This window comes from Perognathus longimembris, chromosome 3 (assembly GCF_023159225.1).
Source record: "Perognathus longimembris pacificus isolate PPM17 chromosome 3, ASM2315922v1, whole genome shotgun sequence".
Lineage (NCBI taxonomy): Eukaryota > Metazoa > Chordata > Mammalia > Rodentia > Heteromyidae > Perognathus > Perognathus longimembris.
The window spans coordinates 69,146,530-69,172,852 of NC_063163.1; the positions used below are offsets into that span (position 1 = coordinate 69,146,530).

The window sequence follows — 26,323 nt, forward strand, 5'->3', positions numbered from 1 at the left end:
AAAAATCATCAACCCGGGGCTGGGGATATGGCCTAGTGGCAAGAGTGCTTGCCTCGTGTACATGAGGCCCTGGGTTCAATTCCCCAGCACCACATATACAGAAAATGGCCAGAAGTGGTGCTGTGGCTCAAGTGGCAGAGTGCTAGCCTTGAGCAAAAAAAGAAGCCAGGGACAGTGCTCAGGCCCTGAGTCCAAGGCCCAGGACTGGCCAAAAAAAAAAAAAAAAAAAATCATCAACCCAGGCAGTCGAATTTTTCACGCAGTGTTTATTGACACATTCTACATACAGACACATGAAGCATTTTATGGAAGGACAGATCGATGAGGAGAGTAACCAATGGTTGTATAATATCCTAAAATTGGATGACCCAACCTAAGAGGTATGTAACAAACCTGGGCGAGGGGTGGGGGAGAGTCAGGCCAGAGTTTTTGACATTGCAGCTTCTCTGGGGGCAGGGTGGGGGGCATGGAAAGTAGTTCTTAAAGGGCAGTGGTCACACCTGGGGTTCTCAGGGACAGCACAGTGACAGCATCATTGACACATCTTGGACCAATGTTCTAGATACTCAGGGGAGTTTCCTCTTTCCACAGAGTCTGCCTGTTTCCTCCATCAGTTCTTAATTGATGTATAGTAGGAACTCAAAAAAGTATTTGTTGAAAATAGCTGCTTAGGAGGCTGAGATATGAGGATCAAGGCTCAAAGCAAACCCAGACATGCAAGTTCATGAGACTCTTATTTCTAATTAACTACCATAAAGATGAAAGTAGAAGTATAGGCCAAGTGGTAGAGTGCCAGGCTTAAATGAAACATTAAGAGACAGCACTCAGGCTCTGAGTTCAAGTCCCAGTAGTGGCACCAAAACAAAGGGGCAGCACGTGTACAGCACATGTACAGAAGAAATGAAATTTAGTTTCTTCCAATGAGTGTTGTCCTCTCTTTAGAGAAAGGGGATTGAAATCTTCTTCTAGGGGGCTGGGAATATGGCCTAGTGGCAAGAGTGCTTGCCTCATATACATGAAGCCCAGGGTTTGATTCCCCAGCACCACATATACAGAAAACAGCCAGAAGTGGCACTGTGGCTTAAGTGGTAGAGTGCTAGCCTTGAGCAAAAAGAAGCCAGGGACAGTGCTCAGGCCCTGAGTCCAAGCCCCAGGACTGGCTAAATAAATAAATAAACAAATAAATAAATAAACAAACAAAAAAAATCTTCTTCTATGGTACCAGCCATCTCCAAGCACAAAGAAGGAAGAGAGCCAAAGGACAAAATGGCCACCAGTACTAAGAACAGCACCAGAGGTAGAAGTAGAAGTGGGTTTGGGCTCAGGAGAAAAAAAATTGAATAAAGTAGCTATGCGGGGTGTAATTTCTCCAGCCATAGAAATACACAAGTAGAAATCCCATAGAAATACACAAGTAGCCTCCACTTGTAAGCCTCCAACTTATGTCCAAAGATAATGTAGAAGATAGGGCACAAGGCCTTGCCCCAACCACACCCAGAGCAGCCACTGAGCCAATCGTGCAGATCCTCAAAGGAGCAAGGCTGGCCTCACCCAAGACAGACTGCTGGGCTGTGACCAGAAGAATGGTAGAGAGAATCTAGCTAAGTTCTTTTTTGTGCTCCTGATGGAAGGCCAGGCACAGGGGTGAGAAAGCCTGACTGTGTCCAACCATGACCCTGACCAGAAGGGAGCAGGCCAACAGTGGGTCTGTGCCTGGGCAGTGCAAGTCCTGCACTGCCCAATCACAGCCAGGCCCCTGCCTGTAAAGTGATACTGTCCAGGATGGATGGAAGAATCTATGGGGGATGAATGGATGGATGAATAAATGGATGGGTGGTAGAATGAGCAGTAGATAGAAGGATGAATTTTAAGTACATATGGATGAATAGATGGATGGATCAATCAACAGCCAGTCTCCTCAGTTCATCGGTTCTCTTGGGGGAAAGGCAGAAAGAAAAGAAGGGAGGGAAGGACAAATGAATTAAAAAATGAAGTTGATGGGTGGATGAGTGGGTGGGTTTGTGGGATGGAAAGATGGATGGAGGATGGGTCGGTGGATGAGAGGATGGTTGGGTAGATGGGGTAGATGAAGTGGATGGGTGGATGGAAGAATAGATAGATGGATGGATGGATCAATAGATAGGTGGATGTGTAGGTGGGTAAGAGAAAGGAAAAAAGGACAGATGGATGGGTAGGTGAATGGACAAATGGATGGATGGGAAGATGGGTGGAAGGGTAATGTACAGAAGGATGGATGCATGTATGCCCAGATGGATGATGGATGGATAAATGAACACAACACAGAGACTATAGGGAATCCAATGGCTATGTGTTACCAACTAAGATAGACCCACATCTCCTCCACCTCCAGGCCTGGTCTGGACACTGAGGGTGGGCATTTATAGCCAAGGCACCTCCTACATCCTATAGGCCTGGCCCAAATCCAGGAGCTAGTTAAAGCTAAGCCACTAGTTCCCCTGGACTAACATAACAGTCCATCCCTCCACTTTGCAGACTTGGACCTGCCCAGAGGAGTCCCTCAGAGAGGCCCCTGGCCCCCCTCCCAGCCTTGACATACTCGGCCCGAGGCCTGAGTCTTCAGACGCAGCTTGTGGGGCAGGGCTGGCCAGTCCACGGCCTGGTGACTGTGCCCTGAGACTGGGCCAGCAACCCCAGGAGGAAGCCCCTTGGAACCTGCAGAGGAGATATGGGACATATCTGAGGGCCCTGAGGTCTGGCATCTAGTGGGCATAGACACCCAAAGCCGCCAGCAAGGCTTCCATTCAGGTCTGGGCCCTGTATGCCCATCCAAGAAATGACAGCCAAAGGATGCAGTGGGTACAGCAGCCTGCAAGGTCCCATCAATTCTCGTGGGGGTCTGGGATTCAGGCTACTGGGAGACCCTGGGGAGAGCAGCTGGGCCAGCCCACCTGTGAGCCAGCAGGCAGCCCTGGCATCCAGGCATCACAGCCTGCAGGGTATATGACTTCACAAGACAGGAGCCAGGCAAAGAGCAAAATGGATCAATTCCAAAGTTTCTGGGCCAGGAAGACTCCCACAGTGATGTATGTAGGGATGAAGTCTGGGGGCCCCTCAACGGGGGAAAGAAGCCGAAGTGAAGTTTGAGGGCTTGCAGCTCAGCCCTGAGCACTGCATTGTCCTGTAGCAATGCAGCCAGTCTGCCCTCGCTGGCCTGGTGGTTGAGCCGTTGCCTTTCCCGGGATCTCTTGGCCGCCTCATTGTTCTTCCAGCACTTCTCCCAATAAACTGTGTCTTCTCCTCTGCCAGGAACTCCCGCTGCCTACACATGGCTGGACGCCTGCCCCGGGTGACCCCCAGAGTCTTGCTGGCACCCTGAGATCCATATGGCAGGTGCAAGACACCCATATCCATGGTTGCTTAGGGCTCCTGGGGAAAAAGAAAAGACACCTGGCGTTGGAGGCAGGAGGCTGCCCTGAGTGACTCCTCCTTCTAAGTTATGTGTGGAACTATGATTCAAGGGGTAGAGTGCTCATCTTAAGCAGAAAAAGCAAAGCAACAGTAGCCAGGCCCTGAATTTAAGCCCCAGGACCAGCACACACACACAAAATATGCCCACCACACTAAATGGAGTTTGATCCTGACACAGAAAGACAAATTCCATGTGTTCCCATTCATAAAAGTAAAGAGAAGAGCCAGGATGAGCAGAAGGGAAGGGAAGGGAAGAGAAGGGGAGGGGAAAGGGGGAGGGGAGGGGAGGGGAGGGGAGGGGAGGGGAGGGAAGGGAAGGGAAGGGAAGGGAAGGGAAGGGAAGGGAAGGGAAGGGAAGGGAAAAGGAAAGGAAAAGGAAGAGAAGGGAAGGGTAAACAAGAGGGGTTGAAAGAGGTTAGGTAACAGATACAAAAATCACTGGGGAAGAAGGAGCTCTACCACCCTGCTGCATGTGTCATAGATTTCAGAATATTGAATGTTCCCAACATGAGGGAAAAGGGATTCCATTTGAGGTGATGAATATGCTAATTAGCCAAAGTTGATCATTGTACTTGTGTATCAAAATATCACCCTAGGCCCAAGCACAGGTAAACAATTCAAATTTTCTGATAGCATTGGCATTTGAATTCAGGATCCTGTGTTTGCTAAACAGGCACTTTGCCACTTGAAACACACACACACACACACACACACACACACACACACACACACACACACACACACACACACTGTTAGGGCTAACCTGAAAACTGGAGTAACTAAATATAAGTTTTAGTGTTAAAATAATAACAGCTTCTAAACCCTGGTGATGACTCCATGATAGAGGGCTGCACCCCCACCCGTGAGACTAGTTTCTTATAGTTTGACATTTAAAAATGTAGGAAGCACTTGTTCACCTCTATACCTGGGTAGCAACCATGGTAACAGACAGTAAAAAATGATCATAGTCATAGACTATAGAAATAACCATAATAGTAGTAGAAATGCCATGATAACTGTCAGGTTGGTTTACTTATTATTGAGTACTGGATTGTTTTAGCCCACTCAAGCTTGCTTAGTGGTAATGGGAAAACATGGTCGCAATTGTTAAAATAAAGTTGGTACTAGGTCAGCCTGACCGCAACATTCTGCTTCTGTAAATGGCTTGCTTAACCCATTTGTGACTTGCTCTACCCCTGTACTAACCCCCTGCATCAATGCTACGTGACCATCTGTTGTCAATTCCTGATATCAAGGCCAGTTCCCGATATCAAAGCCAAAATAGATAACTGAAAGGGTAGATAGCCAATAGAAATAGGACAAGACTTGCTTGCTAAATGCCATCCAATCAAGTATCTGCCAAGTTGGAAATACCCTGCCCCTGTTGTAATCACAATAAAAACCCTGCCTATCTGAGGGTCGGGGCTGTCAATCCATATCTGCTGTGTTGGTGATGGTTGGGAGTCCAGGCTCGAGCTTGCAATAAAGACTCTATTGTGCTTGCATTGGTATCGGCTCCTTGGTGGTCTTTGGGGACCAGAAATCTGGCATAACAACACCACCCCTTTTGGCTCTGCCCAGCCCAGCCTGGACAATGATCCTCCTGTTTATGCCTCCTCTATATGTGGAATAACCAGCTTACAATACCACACCTGAAAGAAAAATTATCCCAGAAAACCACAGACCATAGACGAAGTCACATAGAGCAGAAGAGTTTATTGGCAGCAGGGGTGGCAAGGCCAAGCTCCCACAGAGGAGTAAAGGAAAATGGCACCAGAGCTCTCTCTCAGGGGGTCTTTATACCTTCGTGCAACTAAGGTGGGAGGTGTTCTGCCTGTCCCTCAGATATCATCAGCCAAGGGCGGAGTCACATTGCCAAAGGGCAGATCTTACCTCTGGGCTGGGGGCATTCTATAAGCTTATATTCCAGCCAAAGGGTGGAGTCATATTGCCAAAGGGCAGATCTTAATGTCTGGGCCCAAGGACATCCTATAAGCTTACAACGCCCAGTTTTTTTTTTTACTAGTTGAACTTTTTTTTTTTTTTTTTTTTGCCAGTCCTGGGACTTGGACTCAGGGCCTGAGCACTATCCCTGGCTTCTTTTTGCTCAAGGCTAGCACTCTGCCACTTGAGCCACAGTGCCACTTCTGGCCATTTTCTGTATATGTGGTGCTGGGGAATTGAACCCAGGGCCTCATGTATATGAGGCAATCACTCTTGCCACTAGGCCATATCCCCAGCCCCCTAGTTGAACTTTTTGTCTATCCTGGCCTCAGACTTCAATCCTCCAGATCCCTACTCTCACCCTGAGTAGCTGGGATTATAGGTATGAGCCACTGTGCTTAGCTTAGATTAAAATTTTTAAATGGGCTTAAGAGGGGTTGAGGTTGTAGCTCAGCTCAATTGGTAAAGTGTTTACCTATCATGCACAATGCCCTGGGTTCCATCCCCAGCCTTGCAAAATAGCAGGTTCACATACAGATGACTTAAAAAATTAAATAATGTATTGCATAAATAACACAGCACAGAACATATCTCCCTAAGAGTTCCCCACTTTTCTCTTGGAGCCCAAGGACCAACTGCATGAGAATCTAGCTACCATTACCCAGGCAGCAAGTGCCCAACCTACGAAAGATTGAACAGTTTGAAAAAGAAAAAGAAAAGACAAGAGGAGGGGCTGAGAATGTGGCTTAGTGGTAGAGTGCTTGCCGAGCATGCATGAAGCCCTGGGTTCAATTACTCAGTACCATATAAACAGAAAAAGCCAAAAGTGGCACTGTGGCTCAAGTGGTAAAGCACTAGCCTTGAGCATAGAGAGGCTCAGGGACAGAGCCCAGGCCCTGAGTTCAAGCCTCAGGACTGTCAAAGAAAAAGGAGGAGGAGGAAGAACAGGAGGAAGAAAGCCAAGCACTAGTGGCTCAAGCCTGTAATGCTAGCTACTCAGGAGACTGAGATATAAGGATCACAGTTCAAAGCCAGCCCAGGAAGGAAGGTCTATGGAACTCTTACCACCAATTAGCCAACAGAAAACAGAAAGTAGAGCTGTGGCTCTAAGTGGTAGAACACTAGTCTTGAGTGGAAAAGCTCAGGGACAGCACCTAGGTCCCGAATTCAAGCTCCATGACTGACAAAAAGAAGGAAAAAAAGAAGGAGGAGAGAAAATAAAGAACAAAAATCAAAGGAGAATGAAGTAGGGTGCTCTCAAATCCCCACTCAACCCTTTGGTTGGCCAAAGGACAACCCCAACCTTTCCTTAGCTTCATGCTACAAACTCTCCAGTGGGTGCGAAGTGCCAGACTTTGAAGTCAGGCCCCATTTTACCACGTGAACCCCATTTTAGAATCAAACCCTGAGCCAATCAGATTTGTACCTGTGTCCTAATCTTGCTTGCTTGAACACCTGATTGTTGTAACCTCGTTCTTTGCCTTTATAAGCCCTGTGTAATCACAGCTCTTGGCTCCCTCCTAACCTCCCTGTGTCGGTGGGTAGGACGAGGCCCGAGTTGCAGCTCGCTTAAATAAAGCCTTGCCTTGCTTTTGCATTTCAGAATGTCTGAGTCTCGGTGGTCTTCTTGGTGGTGGTCTCACGACTTGGCACAACATTTGGGGTTTCGTCCGGGATGGCCCCAGAGACCCCCAAGACCCCAGACTCCGAAGGTAAGAAAATAGCGCTGTTCATTCTGTATGTCTGTGTCTGTGTGATTTGTAGTTTTGTTTTCTGTTTTGGCCAACCACCTGAATCTGAACCTGTAGGTAGTGAAGGACCAGCCAGAGTGGACACGCTCGTATGGGCAGTCCTGGAGGACTTCGGGGATGCCTCAAGCCCTCCACAGGGGGCTCAGGCTTCCCACTACCACCCTGGACTTGAGGACTGGACCGGGAGGCTCTTCTAACGGGCGCCCATCCAGTCCACTCTATATTTGGGGTTGTCTGGTCCGCTCCTACACAGGAATAGGAGAGAGAGAGAGCCTCAAGACTGTGTGGTCTGCCCCCTCACAGGGGCAGGAGAGACAAAGTCGAACCTGTAAGCCGCGGCTCCCTAAGTCTGTCTATAAGTGTTGTCTGGTTTTTGTGCCTGTGATTATTTTTGTGTGTTTCTTTCTTGCGCTGTGCCTGACTGACAAACGGATGAAGGGGAACGTTCCTTCCACTCCCCTGGACTTGACTTTAGCTCACTGGAAGATGTACAGGTGACAGCCCACAATCAGTCAATCAGTGAGAGTGTCCATTAAAAAAAAAAGAACTCTAGGGGGACCCCCACCCAGCCTTCTTAAGCAGAAAATTATTTGGTGTGCTAAAATGTTTTACTAACACAAGGAGATGGAAAGACCTCCCATGCTCATGGGTAGGCAGAATCAATATAGTGAAAATGGCCATATTGCCCAAATTGTTATACAAATTCAATGCAATACCTATCAAAATCCCAGCCACATTCTTCACTGAAATAGAGAAACCAATCCATAAATTCATATGAAACAGCAAAAAACCTAGAATAGCCAAAGCAATTCTAGGCAAAAAAAAGCAGTGCAGGAGGTATCACAATACCTGACTTCAAGCTCGACTACAAGGCCATCATAACAAAAACAGCATGGTATTGGTATAAAAACAGATCGGAAGACCAATGGATTAGAACTGAAGACCCAAAAATAAAACCGCACTCTTACAGCCAACTGATATTCGACAAAGGAGCTAAAGACATACAATGGAATAAACATAGCCTCTTCAACTACTGGTGCTGGGAGAACTGGGCAGCCATATGCAGAAAACTCAAAGTAGACCCAAGCCTATCACCATGCACCAAGATCAACTCAAAATAGATCAAGGACCTCAACATCAGACCTGAATCCTTGAAACTACTGAAGGACAGAGTAGGAAAGACACTAGAACTTATAGGCACAGGAAGGAACTTCCTGAATAGAGTCCCAGGGGCTCAACAAATAGGGGAAAGACTCGACAAATGGGACTACTACAAATTAAAAAGTTTCTGCACAGCTAAGGACATAGCCACCAAAATAGAAAGACAGCCAACGATATGGGAAAGGATATTTACCAGCACAGCAACAGACAAAGGCCTGATATCTGTCATCTACAGAGAACTCAAAAAACTAAGCCCCTCCAAGCCCAATAAACCTATTAGGAAATGGGCAAAAGAGCTAAAGAGAGACTTCACAAGAGAAGATATAAAAATGGCAAAGAAACATATGAGGAAATGCTCAACATCCCTGCTAGTAAAGGAAATGCAAATAAAAACAACCCTGAGATACCACCTCACCCCAGTTAGAATGGCCTATACTCTGAACTCAGGAAACAACAAATGCTGGAGGGGCTGTGGGGAAAGAGGAACCCTTCTCCATTGTTGGTGGGGGTGCAAATTAGTACAACCACTTTGGAGAACAGTATGGAGGTTTCTCAAAAAGCTCAATATAGACCTACCCTATGACCCAGCCATACCACTCCTAGGCATCTATCCTAAACAGCAAAATCCAAGATATCAAAAAGGCATTTGTACTTCCATGTTTATCGCGGCACAATTCACAATAGCTAAAATATGGAAACAACCCAGATGCCCCTCCACAGACGAATGGATCCAAAAAATATGGTACTTATACACAATGGAATACTACATAGCGATTAGGAATGGTGAAATACTGTTATTCGCAGGGAAATGGTCAGAACTCAAACAAATAATGTTGAGTGAGACAAGCCTAGAACACAGAAAACAAAGGGGCATGATCTCCCTGATATATGACTGTTAACAAAGGGAGACGGAGAGACAGTAGAGACCAAGTCTGTGAATACTGTATATGTTCTTGATACATTGTATATTGCATATATGTCAACCTGACCTAGACAAGGGATAGAAAAACAGGTCATAAGATATCATAAGAAATGTACACACTGCCCTACTATGTAACTGCACCCTTTTCGCACAACACCTTGTAAAAAAATTTATGTCCAATTAATAAAAAAAATTAAATTAAATTAAATTAAATTAAAAAAAGAAAAAAAAAGAAAAGAAAAGAAAAGAAAATGTTTTACTAAGACTAAAAATGTTTTACTAAAACTATCAAGCCCGGAAAATGAGGCTGGAGAATGCTAAAATCATTTGTTAAAGGTTTTTGTCTTAAAATGTACAGCCAATGCTTATTCTGCGCGCTTTAAGATCTTTTGAAAATGTATGTGTGTGTGCATGTGTTGAGTGTGAACATGGTCAAGACTGCAGTATGATGCAAAACTAAGTTTAAGTTTAAATTCAAAGGGTCATCAAGTTTGGGCATTACCAAATGCTTTAAAGGATTTCTCAGGGTTCTTTAATTAAAATTAAAAAAAAATCAGAGCTAAGTGTCAGAAATTTGGATTGTAAAGGACATATATATACTAAACTAGTGGGGATAGAAGTAAACTCTCATTAACTCTATGTATGTAGGAAGAAATGGCAAAATGGGCCAATGTTTCTCACTAATATATTGGAAAGCTAAATGGATAAGTATTTCCAATTGTAATTCTTGCATTAAGGAAAAATTCAAAGGTCTTCATGCCATGCAGTAACTGGGACTGAAGAAAAAACAAAAAGAGAGAGGCTCTTTTGAAACAAGCAGCTCGTAGGCAAAGGGCAGCACCTGGTTTCAGAATGCCTGTGAGCTTCAGTTTTTCCGATGCAGATAAAAGCTAAAGTGTTGTGTTAGTGTTAAAAAGGCTTTGGAAATCAAGAATACATTTCTAGATAAGAAATTTGGAAGTAAAATTGTCCTAAATAATTATTGCAAAGTGAGAAAAGGAGAATTATGGCTACCAAAATGTTTAATTGCCATTCCAGCTTCTTTGTAGGTTTTTTGTAACAGTTTCCAGCAGGCCCACAGAGAAGCACAGGTGATTCCTACAAGTTTGTCAAGATCTAATACTGACCCTTAATAAGTCCCAGGTAAGAGAGCATGCTTAAAAACTACTTCTGAGTGGACCACCTTGTTGCTTCTAATTGGAGTAAAGTGGCCCCTTGTAAGACTCACTGATCTGAAATCTGCAGTTCGAAGCCAACCTGGGCAGAGAAAGGTCCCTGTAAGAGATGAGTCTCTAATCAGCCAGCAGAGTACTGGGAACAGAGTGGTGTGGAGCTCAAAAGTGGTAGGGTGCTAGTCTTGAGCTGGAGAGCTGAGGGACAGTGCTCAGGCCCTGAGTCCAAGTCCAGTGAAAAGTCACTCCTTCTGGGACAAAAGTGATGGAGCATCCAGAGGCAGTAAGCCGCTGCTTGGATGGCAGAGATGGTGTCAGATCCTAGAGTCACTCCCGTTTAGCCTTTCAAAAGTTAATCAAAGCCAGGAAGTCCTAGAAGAATAGTTCATAAGCATGCTTTTCCAGTGCCCATGTCTGTCTCCTGGGCAGGAACTTTCCAGTCATCTGTGATAGTGGTTAGTCAGGGTAAGTTTGTCAAATGAGAGGATAGATTAAAATCTCAACCCCCCGCATTTACTCAACGCTCTGACTGGCAGTGAGAATTTTAAGCTGATACATCTGTTTAGGAAAGAAAGCTTGTAGACCTGAGATTGTGTCCTTATTGAGATCTGTTAAAGGCCTGCAAAGGTAACTTTTTAGGTCATCAGAGATCAGTTCTCCAGCCAGTCAGGAGAGCAAGCATTGGATGTCAGATGCACATAGACTGTGCTGAAAATTCCTGTGCCTAAATCAGCCAGACAAGTCAGAGTTCCTGGGAACAGACTTTAGTAGACCCAGGGCCATGAGCTTTGCCTCCTGTGCCCCAGTATTCCCAAGAAGGCTTGGAGTGGATAAAGAAAATTCCCATGGCCCACAAAACCCTTGCACAGAGAAGGAAACAATGACTGGTGGAAAACTTGTGAAGGGAAACTTATCTTGCCACAAGGGCTGGGTAAGGGGATCCTTAAGAGAATCCACTGAGCTTCTCACATGGGAACCCGAAAAATGCAGGACTTGCTCCGACACTCCAAAGTGAAAATTAGACAAGGAAATCAACTTATTGAAGATATTGTTAAAAAGTGCAAGGCCTGTCAGCTTACCAATGCCCCCAATCAACAAAGCATGACTAAAGGAGCTCGCCTCCATGGGGATAGGCCAGGTGTATATTGGAAAGTAGATTTCACAGAAATCAAACCTGGAAAATTTGGATACAAATATTTGCTAGTTTTTGTAGACACCTTTTCAGGATGGGTGGAAGCCTATCCAACAAAGCATGAGACTGCGAATAAAGTGGCTAAGAAGATCCTGGAAGAAATCCTACCCAGGTATGGCTTCCCATCCACCATTGGGTTGGACAACGGACCGGCTTTCATCTCAAAAGTAAGTCAGGGAATAGCCGCTGCACTGGGGATGGATTGGAAATTGCATTGTGCTTATAGACACCAGAGTTCAGGACAGGTAGAGAGAATGAATCGGACTCTAAAAGAGACCTTAACTAAATTGGCCTTAGAGACTGGCGCAGACTGGGTGTCACTCCTTCCTTTTGCTCTGCTTAGAGTAAGAAATTCTCCCTATCAGCTTGGCTTTACTCCTTTTGAAATAATGTACGGGTACCCCCCCCGCCCATTATCCCTAGCCTTCAGACTGAATTGCTTGCTGATTTGGATGATACTGAATTTTTGTGTAAACTTGATTGTTTGCAGCTCATGCACAAGAAAATGTGGCCCCAACTTAAGGCATTATATGATTCCACTTCTGTCCCTACCCCCCATTTATTCAGACCAGGGGAGAACCACAATGGAAGGGACCCTACGTGGTGCTACTGACTACTCCCACCGCCCTTAAGGTAGATGGCATCACCACTTGGGTCCATTGCTCCCACGCCAGGCCAGCTGAACCTTTTGCCCTGGACGACGACTACCGTGGTGGATGGGAAGTCTCCAAGCACCCGACTCAGCCACTTCGCCTTCGCCTCAAGAAAAGAAAGTTAGACTGAATATTGTTATAATTTTCTTTTTGCCTTCTTTCCTTGCAACCCAGGCTAATGTTAATGTTATTTTGGCAGCTCACTCCAAAGGGAGGTGACCCCCTTATTATAGGTAGTTTTGGGCTTGCTCAGGAATACGGGAATAGCCACCCGACCCTTAGAGCACAGCTGAGATGTTTATGTATTATTTTGTTGCTTACATTTGGGTACTAAACACTATACAGCTAATGGTAAGTCTGTATAGCTGAAAGTTAATTTTCAGTTTGCAGTAATCCTGCAGTCCCTTGGTAAGGTTATAGGTTCCTGGCTAGGTAAGGTCAACGCCCCTGAGTCAGCCTGAAGAAGTTACAGAAGATGGATGATCTTCACCCATCAGCCCCCCTTCAAAACCAAGGGACCAGAGTTATTTTCGGATACAACTTTGGGCCCTACTGGCCCATGCCTTACCTCTATATCATCCCCTAGACATGCAAGCCATTGAAATGGACAGAATGGAGCCATGATTGGCTCCCAAGGTACCAAAAAGAAAAAGGGGGAAATGAAGTGCCAGCCTTTGAAGTCAGGCCCCATTTTACCACGTGAACCCCATTTTAGAATCAAACCCTGAGCCAATCAGATTTGTACCTGTGTCCTAATCTTGCTTGCTTGAACACCTGATTGTTGTAACCTTGTTCTTTGCCTTTATAAGCCCTGTGTAATCACAGCTCTTGGCTCCCTCCTAACCTCCCTGTGTCGGTGGGTAGGAGGAGGCCCAAGTTGCAGCTTGCTTAAATAAAGCCTTGCCTTGCTTTTGCATTTCGGAATGTCTGAGTCTCGGTGGTCTTCTTGGTGGTGGTCTCACGACTTGGCACAACAGGTGGACTGCTTAACACCCTGAAGAAAGAGATGGTATTGATGAGACCAAGACACATGAAGAGCCATCATGCACCCTTTGTCACTTACAAAATACTCCCCTGCTTGAGTTCACACAAAGAGATAACAATTTTTTCCTGTTGAACTTGACAACGATTTAGAAAAGTGATAATACTCAAAGCAAGCAAGGATGTGGTGTGATGGGCACTTGGGTGCTCAGAAGGTAGAGAGTGTGAATTGCTTCCTGGCAAAGCAATGAAGAGATATGAAATGGGACCTGGGCACTAGTGGCTCACACCTGTAATTCTAGCTACTGGGGAGATTAAGATCTGGGATGATCACAATTTGAGACCAGCAGGGGAAAAAAGTCTGTGAGACACCCCCAACCCCGAAGTGCCAGACTTTGAAGTCAGGCCCCACTTTACCACGTGAACCCCACTTTACCACGTGAACCTGAGATAAGCAGGCCCTGTGAGCAAACCCAGGACAAGCTTATTAGGGCCCAGTCGGCCCTAACCACTCTAACCACTGGGAATGCTTAACTCTAACTGCCCCCAGAATGCCTCGAGCCCTGAGCCAATCAGATTTGTACCTGTGTCCTAATCTTGATTGCTTGAACACCTGATTGTTGTAACTTTGTTTTTTGCCTTTATAAGCCCTGTGTAATCACAGCTTGAGGCTTCCTCCTTGTGAGGTCCTCTCCCTGAGGGCTCCATGTAGATGCCCCCACCTCATTAAGTCTCCACCCAGTTACCTGGGTAATCAGCAGACCTGGAGGCAGTTACCTTCCCTTTCCCTGATGTCACATCCTAATCCACCTGGCCACACCCCTTGCCCCTGCCCTAAATAAAGCAGGGTTGGGTGGGGGTCGCCCTATTCTCTCTCTCTCTCCCTTCTCTTCGGCCATGGATCACCTCGGCCACAGGCCAGCAGTTTGGTAATAAACTTTCTCTCCTGCCTGAATACTGTGTGGCATTCTCCATTACCGGCTACCTACTTTAAAAAACCTAACATATATGGTGCCGTGACTCGGATGGGGCTTAAGAGTCAGGACAGGCAGAATTCCCATCTATTTTTCTTCTTTTTCTGGGAGTATCCCCAGTCCTGCGGGCCCTTTTTTCCATGAACCGAACTGCTGCGAGTCACCACGCGGTACTTTTCAATAATACCATTGCTGGCCTCCACATCCACCTCCACCTACACACCACTTGTCCCTGGTGAGTGAAACTGCTGCTGCTCCAGTTCTCTGCCGCTCCATCCGCCGCTTCTGCCTGCCGCTTCTGCCCAGTAAGCTCATTCACTCACCAGGCGCCTCCCTCCCGTGCTTTTTGGGTTTTGCATCACAGTCACACCCGAACCGGGACACTGCTAGCATGCTTCTTGACAGTGTAATGAGGCCTGCTGGAAATACTCGCACAGATACAGTTTTTGCCACTGCAATGGTAAATGGTCAGAAGTCACTTATATTCAGGCTCTCTCTCTCTTTTCCTCTCTTTCTCTTCCTTTTTCTCCCACTCTCTCTCATCTTCCTGCTTACTTGCTTACTGTATAAAATTCCCAAGTGGTACCATCCTTGTGTGCCTTGCTCACAAAGCTGCCTCTTTTCACAGACCTCCTGAAGTGCCAGACTTTGAAGTCAGGCCCCACTTTACCACGTGAACCTGAGATAAGCAGGCCCTGTGAGCAGACCCAAAGCAAGCTTATTAGGGCCCAGACAGTCAAGAACTCTAACCGCTGGGAATGCTTAACTCTAACCACCCCTAGAATGCCTCGAGCTCTATGCCTCGAGCCCTGAGCCAATCAGATTTGTACCTGTGTCCTAATCTTGCTTGCTTGAACACCTGATTGCTGTAACTTTGTTGTTGCCTTTATAAGCCCTGTGTAAACGCAGCTCGGGGATTCCTCCTAACCTCCACTGTGTCTGTGGGGAGGACGAGGCCTGAGTTGCAGCTCGTTTGAATAAACTCTTGCCTTGCTTTTGCATTTCAGAATGTCTGAGTCTCGGTGGCCTTCTTGGTGGTCATTTCGCGACTTGGCCTAACGTTTGGGGGCTCGTTCGGGATCGCCCCAGATACCCCCGAGACCCCAGACTCCGAAGGTAAGGAAACAGCGCTGTTCATTTGTCTTGTTCTGTAATTTGTCTGTTTGTCTGTTTGTCTGTTTTGCTTTTGCTTATTTCTTCAAGGGGTTCTTGAAGGGGTTGTCAATGCGGACGCGCTTACTCGGCAATCCTGGGGAAACTGGGGGACGCTCCAGACTCTCCACCCTTACCTGAGTCCACTTGGGTCCACTCCTCCTGCACCCTTGCAGCAGGTTGTGGGCCAACTTAGGTCTGCTCCTGCTGCTTAGCTTGCAGAAGGAGGCTTGTGGGCCAACCTAGGAAATCTCCACCCTTACCTGAGTCCACTTAGGTCCACTCCTCCTGCACCCTTGTGGGAGGTTGTGGGCCAACTTAGGTCTGCTCCTGCTGCTTAGCTTGCAGGAGGAGGCTTGTGGGCCAACCTAGGAGATCTCCAACTCATAGCTTTTCTTATTCTCAGGCCTGTGTGTTGTGTTGTTTGTTTGTTTGTTTGTTTGTTTTTAGCCTTTTGAACTAAACATCTGATCAGAGCTATGGGTAATGTTCTATATTGGGGACCTCCATCTAGCCCTAGATTTGACCCTAGCTCACTGGAGGGAGGTCAAGGAGATAGCTCAGAACCGAGGTGTGGCCCGTAAGAAGGAAAATCACCCTGTGCAAGTCAGAATGGCCCATCCTTGAGGCTAATTGGCCACCAGAGGGGAGCTTTGAATCGACGCCCCTCATTTAGGCTATCTAGACTAGATTCCTTATATAGACACTTGGAGGGAACTAGTTGACAGGGACACTCCAGCTTGGGTTCAGCCTTTCTTAAAATGTTTCAGCTGTGCCCTCTGCTCTGGAGTGTCCCGACCAGTCCTGGCGCCGGCAGCCCAGGGCACGGAGGTGTCAGCCCTGAGTCTTGACCCATAGCTGCCGCCAACAGGGGCAGACACAGGGCCAGCCCAAGCCACCCGCAGGCGGTGGGGAGTGACCCCACCACGCAGTGCTGTCGTCTGTGTTTGTAAGTCTGACAGTCTCTTTTGTGACAAACCTGCATGAGACGTACAGGAGACAGCTCACAATCAGAGTTAGTGTCCGCAAATAGAACTCTGGGGGGACCCCCACCCAGCCTTCTTAAGCAGAAAATTATTTGGTGTGCTAAAATGTTTTACTAAGACTAAAATGTTTTACTAAAACTATCAAGCCCTGGAAAATGAGGCTGGAGAATGCTAAAATCATTTGTTAAAGGTTTTTGTCTTAAAATTTGGGTGTTGCAGGAGTAAGATTGACAAAATACCTCTTGCCACTGGAAAATGTACGGCCGATGTTTATTTTGCGTGCTTTAAGATCTTTTGAATATGTATGTGTGTGTGTGTGTGTCAGTGTGAACATGTTCAAGACTGTTAGTATGATGTAAAATTGAGTGAGTTTCAGTTTAAATACAAATGGTTAAGCTTGGGCATTACCAAATGCTTTAAAGGATTATTGCATTGTTTTAAAGAGGAACTATAGTTAAAAAATTGTTTAATTAAAAAAATCAGAGCTGTCAGAAATTTGGATTTAAAAGGATATATATACATATATATATATATAAAACTAATGGGGATAGAAGTAAATTCTCATTAACTCTATGTATGTAGGAAGAAATGGCAAAATGGGCCAATGTTTCTCACTAATATATTGGAAAGCTGAATGGATAAGTATTTCTAATTCTGTAATTGTAATTCTTGCATTAAGGAAAAATTCAAAGATCTTCATGCCATGCGGTAAGCTTCAGAGTTTTTCCAACGCAGATAAAAGCTAAAGTGTTGTGTTAGTGTTAAAAAGGCTTTGGAAATCAAGAATACATTTCTAGATAAGAAATTTGGAAGTAAAATTGTGCTAAATAATTATTGCAAAGTGAGAAAAGGAGAATTATGGCTACCAAAATGTTTAATTGCCATTCCAGCTTCTTTGTAGGTTTTTTGTAACAGTTTCCAGCAGGCCTACAGAGAAGCACAGGTGATTCCTACAAGTTTGTCAAGATCTAATACTGGCCCTTAATAAGTTCCAGGTAAGAGCATGCTTTAAAACTACTTCTGTGTGGACAAGCTTGTTGCTGTAATTGGAGTAAAGTGGCCTCTTGTAAGACTCACTGATCTGAAATCTGCGGTTTGAAGCCAGCCCGGGCAGAGAAAGGTCCCTGTGAGAGACTTGTCTCTAATCAGCCAGCAGAGTGCTGGGAACGGAGTTGTGTGGAGCTCAAAGTGGTAGGGTGCTAGTCTTGAGCTGGAGAACTGGGGGACAGCGCTCAGGCCCTGAGTCCAAGTCCAGTGGAAAGTCACTCCTCCTGGGACAAAAGTGATGGAGCATCCAGAGGCAGTAAGCCGCTGCTTGGATGGCAGAGATGGTGTCAGATCCTAGAGTCACTCCTGTTTGGCCTTTCAAAAGTTAATCAAAGCCAGGAAGTCCTAGAAGAATAGTTCATAAGCATGCCTTACTAATGCCCATGTCTGTCTACTGGGCAGGAACTTTCCAGTCATCTGTGATAGTGGCTAGTAAGGGTAAATTTGTCAAATGAGAGGATAGTTTAAAATCCCAACCTCCACATCTACTCAGCGCTCTGACTGGCAGTGAGAATTTTAAGCTGATACATCTGTTCAGGAAAGAAAGCTTGTAGACCTGAGATTGTGTCCTTATTGAGATCTGTTAAAGGCCTGCAAAGGTCATCAGAGATCAGTTCCCCAGCCAGTCAGGAAAAAGCTTTTACAAACTAGAATGTTAAAAGGTACAAATTTGTAAACCTGAAGACACCTATCTGGGCTTCATATTAAGAGAGGGCAAGCGTTGGCTATCAGATGCACGTAAAGAGACTGTGCTGAAAATCCCTGTGCCTAAATCAGCCAGACAAGTCAGAGTTCCTGGGAACAGCAACGGCAGGCTTTTGCCGGCTGTGGATACCTGGGTTTGCTGAGATGGTCAAGCTTCTATATGAACAGAGGTATTGACTCTAGTAGACCCAGGGCCACGAGCTTTGCCTCCTGTGCCCCAGTATTCCCAAGAATAATTGGAGTGGATAAAGAAAATTCCCATGGCCACAAAACGCCGAACAGAGAAGGAAACAATGACTGGTGGGAAACTTGTGAAGGGAAACTTATCTTACCACAAGGGCTGGGTAAGGGGATCCTTAAGAGAATCCACTGAGCTTCTCACATGGGAACCGGAAGAATGCAGGACTTGCTCTGACACTCCAAAGTGAAAATTAGACAAGGAGATCAACTTATTGAAGATATTGTTAAAAATTGCAAAGCCTGTCAGCTTACCAATGCCCCCAATCAACAAGTTACTAAAGGAGCTCGCCTCCGTGGGGATAGGCCAGGCGTATATTGGGAAGTAGATTTCACAGAAATTAAACCTGGAAAATTTGGATACAAATATTTGCTAGTTTTTGTAGACACCTTTTCAGGATGGGTGGAAGCCTATCCAACAAAGCATGAGACTGCGAATAAAGCGGCTAAGAAGATCCTGGAAGACATCCTACCCAGGTATGGCTTCCTATCCACCATTGGGTTGGACAACGGACCGGCTTTCATCTCAAAAGTAAGTCAGGGAATAGCCGCTGCACTGGGGATGGATTGGAAATTGCATTGTGCTTATAGACCCCAGAGTTCAGGACAGATAGAGAGAATGACTCAGACTCTAAAGAGACCTTAACTAAATTGGCCTTAGAGACTGGCACAGACTGGGTGTCATTCCTTCCTTTTGCTCTGCTTAGAGGAAGAAATTCTCCCTATCAGCTTGGCTTTACTCCTTTTGAAATAGCCTTCAGATTGAATTGCTTGCTGATTTGGATGATGCTGAATTTTTGTGTAAATTTGATTATTTGCAGCTCGTGCACAAGAATATGTGGCCCCAACTTAAGGCATTATATGATTCTGCTTCTGTCCCTACCCCCCATTTATTCAGACCAGGGGACTGGGTGTTCGTCCGGAGGCATAACCCCAAATCCTTAGAACCACGGTGGAAGGGACCCTACGTAGTGCTACTGACTACTCCCACCGCCCTCAAGGTAGACGGCATCACTACTTGGGTCCATTGCTCCCACGCCAGGCCAGCTGACCCCTTTGCCCTGGACGACGACTACTTTGGTGGAACATGGGAGGTCTCCAAGCACCTGACTCAGCCGCTTCGTCTTCGCCTCAAGAAAAGAAAGTTAGACTGAATATTGTTATAATTTTCTTTTTGCCTTCTTTCCTTGATACCCTGGCTAATGTTGACGCTAACCCTCACCAGCCTTTCCAATTATTTTGGCAGCTCACTCCAAAGTGGGGTCACCCCCATTATTTTAGCAACTGAGGAAGCCCCCTTAGGAACCTGGTAGCCAGACTTAGTAGTAGACTTATGTGATCTGGCCACAGGCAACTGGGATGTGCCAGATCACTTGGACCCAAACCTGAATAAGCGACTTCCCGAGTGTGATGAGCAGGAGTCCTGTCCAGTTTGATGTGTGCAGTCCCTTGGTAAAGTAGACTAATGTTATAGGTTCCTGGCTAGGAAAGGTCAACGCCCCTGAGTCAGCCTGAAGAAGTTACAGAAGATGGATGATCTTCACCTGTTGGGGTCAGCTGTGCCTTTAACAGGCCACAGCTGACCTTGGCCTGCCCCTCCCTTTCCTGCCTTTAACAGGAAGAGAAGCCCTGCTCCTGGGGCGAGCACGTGTATAATGAAGGGCTACCCCGGGGGCCCACGCTTGGAGGGCTGGGCCTCCGCCTCCAAAGTAGGTCCCCTGACATCACTTGATGGACAGCCCTCTGTGACCAATCTGCAATCACTCTCTTGTGCCCGCCCTCGGGGGTTTATCTGGGGGGCTCCTCATTTGAATAAAGAGAATCCCTAGAGGTTTTCTCCGAGACCCCTCGCGCTGGTGTCTTCCTTGGGCTGGCGGGTAAGGGGTTCTCACACCCACACGCGAACCGAGGCACCCAGGACCCCGCTCCTGCGTCGGAACCCTACCGGCCAGGGGTACGTGAGAGAGTAGGTATGGATCCCCTGCAGAATAGATAGATAAGCCCAGGACGCCTCCCCACGTGTTGGGGAGGGATAGAGCTAAGCCCGGCAATTTAAAAACCAACATTCACCCATCAGCCCCCCTTTAAAACCGAGGGACCAGAGTTGTTTTTGGGAAGATGAGGCAGGATAAGAGGCATGCAAAACAGAGGTACAGAGACTGTACTTGTGAGAAATGGTGACAGGCCCTTTGGTTACTACTTTGGGCCCTATTGGCCCATGCCTTATCTCTATATCATCCCCTAGACAGACAAGACATTGAAATAGACAGAAGGGAGCCATGATTGACTCCCAAGGTACCAAAGAAACAAAGGGGAAATGAAGTGCCAGACTTTGAAGTCAGGCCCCACTTTACCACGCGAACCCACTTTACAACGTGACCCTGAGATAAGCAGGCCCTGTGAGCAGACCCAAGGCAAGCTTATTAGGGCCCAGCCAGTCAAGAACTCTATGCGCTGGGAATGCTTAACTCTAACCACCCCTAGAATGCCTCGAGCCCTATGCCTCGAGCCCTGAGCCAATCAGATTTGTACCTGTGTCCTAATCTTGCTTGCTTGAATACCTGATTGCTGTAACTTTGTTGTTGCCTTTATAAGCCCTGTGTAATCACAGCTTGGGGCTTCCTCCTAACCTCCACTGTGTCTGTGGGGAGGACGAGGCCCGAGTTGCAGCTCGCTTGAATAAAGTCTTGCCTTGCTTTTGCATTTCGGAATGTCTGAGTCTCAGTGGCCTTCTTGGTGGTCATTTCGTGACTTGGCATAACACTCCAAAACTGAGGCCTGACCACCAATGTGCTTTGTCAGCAAAGATATCTAAAAGTTCTTTTCTCTAGCATTGACCACGTGGTGGATATTGGCTTTAACAGGCATCAGCTCAGGCGCCATTATGCCTTGCTACCTGTTCTCTGTTAGTGTGTTTGTGTCCTCCTGCCACCCCCCTCAACATGGCATCCCACTGGAGTTTATCAAAATATGGTTTCTCCATTTTATAATCTGAAAATTGTTGTTTGCTAGCAAAATTGTTTTTCTAACCAACCAAGTGGTTTTAAAATATTGGGCAAAAAAAAAATGACATTTACTATTGGAATTCTAAAAGAGTCTACTGCTGAAATTCATTTTTGCATGCTGTAAAACTATGTGCACAGTGTGTTTGTCTGTGTAAATGTCATTTGTTAGTATGTCCATCTAGCTATATATCTGTGCTAAAACTCATCACATCTACTGAGTTTTATCATTGCAGAATTCTGGCAAGTATTTGGTCAATTTTTGACAAGGTACAGGTAAGTCCCCTTGGTCTCCTTGTTGTTTTAATTGGAAATCAAAAAGGGCTTTTGTGGAAAAGACGCCTTGGATTGCAGTTCGAAGCCAGCCCAGGCAGAAAATCTCTCAAACTCCATCTCCCAACTAACCAGCGAAGAGCTAGGCTGGAATCATGGCTGAAGAGATTTATCTCTTACCAGCCAAATGCTGGAAGTGGAGCTCAAGTGGTAGAGTACTAGCCTTGAGCAGAAGTGCTCAGGGACAGTGCCCAGGCCCTGAGTTCAAATGCTGTGAATGCCAATGGGGGTAAGCCATCCCAGCAACAAGCACCTAGACCCCTGGGACTCAGCCAGTCCAGGGAACAAGGATCATGGAGAGGAGTAAGAGGAAAATGATCACATACTAAATGGAGTCACTTTATCTTGCCCTTTAAAAAATTAATCAGAGCCGGGGGATCAAGAGATAGTAGCTTATCCATCTAATGTCCATACCTGAGTATAAGAACTATCCAAGTCATTGAAGTTTTAATTTTGTGCCCTAAACCCTTCCTTTTGCCTTAATATTTTTTTTTTGTCGAGCCCCTACCTCATGAGACTTCTTCCAGGTTCCATTCAAGGACTGGCATCTACCACTAAGGGACCCTGCTGCTCACTTTCTCCAGGAGAAGCCGCATTTCTGCCTTTTACCCCTAATGCCAATGCCCCTTGCCAGCAGGAAGCAGCCAGAGAGAGTCTTCGCCCTTTTTCATAACTATTAAAAGGCTGGAATGTAAGGTCCTCTCCCTGAGGGCTCCATGTAGATGCCCCCACCTCATTAAGTCTCCACCCAGTTACCTGGTTAACCTGCAGACCTGGAGGCAGTTACCTTCCCTTTCCCTGATGTCACATCCTAATCCACCTGGCCACACCCCTTGCCCCTGCCCTAAATAAAGCAGGGCTGGATGGGGGTCACTCTCTTCTCTCTCTCTCTCTCCCTTCTCTTCAGCCATGGATCACCTCGGCCACAGGCCAGCAGTTCGGTAATGAACTTTCTCTCCTGCCTGAATACTGAGTGGCGTTCTCCATTACCGGCTACCTACTTTAAAAAACCTAACACTCCTAACCTCCGCTGTGTCGGTGGGTAGGACAAGGCCCGAGTTGCAGCTCGCTTGAATAAAGCCTTGCCTTGCTTTTGCATTTCGGAACGTCTGAGTCTCAGTGGCCTTATTGGTGGTCATTTTAGGACTTGGCATAACACCCCCATCTCTAAAATAACCAGCAAAAAGATAGTAGAATGCAGGCATGACTCAAATGGCATATCACTAATTGAGTGAGCATGAGTTCGAATTCATGTCTCCAATACCACCAAAAGATGAGAGAGATACTATACATAGCTGGGGATGTGTCGGGGTCTCAGCCTCCAGCACTCTCCTGGCCCCCGGGAGAGACGGGAAAGCTCACCCCGACCGGGGCAGGCCAAGAAAGGATAAGGGTCGACGGACTGCCCACAGCCAGCCCCCCCCACCAGAGGACAATCAGACAGAGTCCAGGAGAATGTCTGCCCACTTCTCGCTTTATTGAATGGGCTCTGCTCTTAAATAGGTCAGAAAGCGGCAGGAAAGGGAGGGTTATGTACACCTATCTAGGGACTGTAAAGGGAGGCCTGTCTGTCAAGGGTGGAAGCCCGAGGGACCAATCCTAAGAGGTGGCCTAATTCTATGGCACAGCCCACAGGACCACCTCCGGGTTCATCACCAGGTGCCATCTTAGCCACACATGGTCCCAAGGCTGGGAGGCAGGGCCAGCTAGAACCGCCTTTCCCGGTTGTGGCATAACAGCCATGCAGCCCCAGGGCTGGGAAAACAGGTGGGGCCAACTAATTGCCTCTTAATGATGCAAGGCATCCGGACGTGCCCCACATCTCCCCTTTTTGCTTTCATTAGCAGGTGGCCTCCCTACTGGAAAGTGTGCCTGTCTTAGGTCGCCCCTCTCTGGAGATCTTACCTGTCATTGACTACCACTCTAGCTCTTCAGGCAAACCTACCTGCAGGTCTTGCCAGCCCAATGGAAGAACTCGGGGAGGCGGGGGGAGGAATTGACACTCAAGAGGTGGCCCTGTTATTTTTGCCTCATGCCTGTACACCCTGGTAGGCTGCACATTCTGGTAGGGGCCATGGCCAACCTCATAGGGTTCCCAATTGGCTAAAGGCAGCATATTGCTGTCAGACCACCATTAACTGGACAGCTCTGGCTCATTGCTTAAGAAACATGGGAAGCCTATTAACCACGCAAGGGTCAAGTGTAAACACAGAAGCAAATGTAAACACAAGGCAAATGTAAACACAAGGATCATTGGGGATCTCTCCCACAAGGGAGAGAAGGTGAGGGAGCCACCCATTTAGCTCAGTCTAAGGAAAATTGGAGTTCAGTCCGTTTTGGCGCTGCTCAGGATAATGCAGGCAGAGTCCCCCTTCTCTGGCAGTGAGGTAGAAGCAGGTCCAGGCCCTGGCAATTCTGGAGGTCCACGGCAGCCAAGGTGCTAGCTACTTTAATGCATATTATTAGTAGACAGTTTATTGTAAACATGAAGCAAGGTGCCAAAACCCTCAACGCCTATTCCCCCCCCCCCAAAATGGGAACCCCTAAGCTCAGCAACAGGAGAAAGGCAAAAGGGAAACAGTGCAAACTCCATTCCAGTTCTTTGGCAAAGCTGTAGGCGGTATCACCAAAGCAAAACATTGCGCCATAAAAGACGTCGAGGTAGTGTCCAACAAGTCAGTAGGGCCGGGTAACTGGAAGGAAGGGAGGCTGGCTGCCTCCATTGTTGTCCACAATTGCTGATACACGCAAGCAGGTTTCCCGTATTTCCAGGAAGGAGCAGGAAGAAATCTACCATGGTCTTTTTCATTCCTAGAGAGAACAAGGAAGCATAGCTCAAGAGAGAGTGCTCTTGGGTAGTTATTCTGGTGAACAGTATCTTAGGTCTCTAGCAGGTATCCAAATTGGGCTTGGTTCCCCAATCAGGAAAACGCATCCAAAGCCCCTTCCCACGCTAATAAGCAGATCAGGACCTCACCATGATCCAATAAGGGGGTCCTTCCATCAGACTTCCACCTTTTAATAAGGTGTCTGATTTGACCAATGCCTCTGAAAAGCCGTCAGAGGTTGGTCTTTGGAAAAGTTTAAAATATTTAATGTAAGCATGGCTGTCCTTAACTGGTCATGGGGGCTGCTTCCCCCTTTTTGTTTCAATAATTGGTCCTTTAGGGTCTTATTATCTCGATTATGGCTTGACCCCTTGGATTGTACAGTATTCCAGTGGTATGTTTAATATTCCATATTTGAAAAAATGTTTGCAATGGTTTGCTTATAAAGCAAGGCCCATTGTCTGTCTTTACCTGTAGGGGTAGCCCCAGGATGGCAAAACGTTGTAGGAAATGGCTTTCAGCATGCCGGGCCCTTTTACCTGAATGGGCAGTCCTGCTGAGCCAGCCGGCAGTGAACGGGAATCCTGACTGAGGGCGGCGAGGATTAAGGAAAAGGAAAAATACAAGACAAGAGAAAAAAGACAAGAGGCAAAGATGGGGTATGGGAGGTCTGCATCTCAAGATTGAGACTCAAGACTGCAGCAACAGTTTATTTTCAACTCCCAGCTTATATGCAGTTTTGGAACCAGGGAATAGCATAGGGTTGTTAAAATTCCAGAACATAAAGAGGCTTTGAAGTTTACAACATTTGATTACAGTAAACACAGGACAAGGTTGATTAACATAGTAATCTACTCCAGCGGACATAGCAAGGTGAGGACATAGCAAAGCAATTCCGGATAGTGGCTGTGAACAAATGTCCTTGCATGTAGCATATCCTGGCGGTAACAGCCCAGCCAGAGGTGATAATGAACCTAGCTGCAAGTTTGGCTCCCGACATCTTGGCGACATCAGCACAGCCAGAGGTCAGGATGAGCTTAGCTGCTAGCTCGGCTCCCGACAGGCAGTTGCCCAACAAGCATGTGAGTGGGTGTCTATGGACATAAATATATTTTTTAATTTTCCAAAGGGAGCATAGTGGGTTACATCAGTTTGCCAGATAACATTAGGCTTAAGGCCTCTGGGGTTAACTCCAGGAGATTGCAGAGGCAGGACCAGCAGAAATGGCATACATGATTTACTTACCCTTATGATCTTTTTTAAGTCCTTTATAGAAACCAGGGGGAATCTTTGATGTAACCCTCTCCGATTTAAATGCATATGCTCATGAAGTCCTTGAGCCATTTGAAAATTTTGAGGCTGTGCAGTGGCTATGGCTATAATAGTCCCATTGGTAGCCAACTGATCAGCCATTTGGTTCCCTCAAGTCAAATTTCCAGGCAACTGCTGATGTCCTCTAAGAGGCTGTAAAAAGATGGGCTCAGCCCGTTCCTTTAGTAAAGACCGAACTTGGATCATTAAAGGAGTAATTGAATTTTTATCTAGTTTAATGTATGAGGACACTAGGGTTGGTAACAAATTAACTACATACAAACTGTCAGAAAACAGGTTCACCAGACACAGTCGCTGATGGCTTTGCTTACCGAGGCATCCGCCCTTGCCTCTACCAGCAGGGCAAACAAAGGGGTCTGTTATGGGTGTGGCCACCAGGGCCACTTCAAGAGAGAGTGTCCTACAGGCCAAGTAAGACCTGGCACCCGAACAGGGCTGGGTGCGAGTGGTCCATCGACCCTTCTCCTTTCTTGGCCTGCCCCCGTCGGGGCGAGCTTCCCC

General features: G+C 46.6%; 1 protein-coding gene across 1 annotated transcript; it reads right to left on the bottom strand.

Moving 5' to 3' along the window:
* Positions 1–2,539: 2,539 nt before the first annotated feature.
* On the bottom strand, positions 2,540–3,393 carry Nfilz (NFIL3 like basic leucine zipper). Its single transcript, XM_048340867.1, is given in 2 exon segments — positions 2,540–3,276; positions 3,279–3,393. Coding segments are annotated over 2 exon segments (852 nt in total).
* Between the last annotated feature and the right edge of the window lie 22,930 nt (positions 3,394–26,323).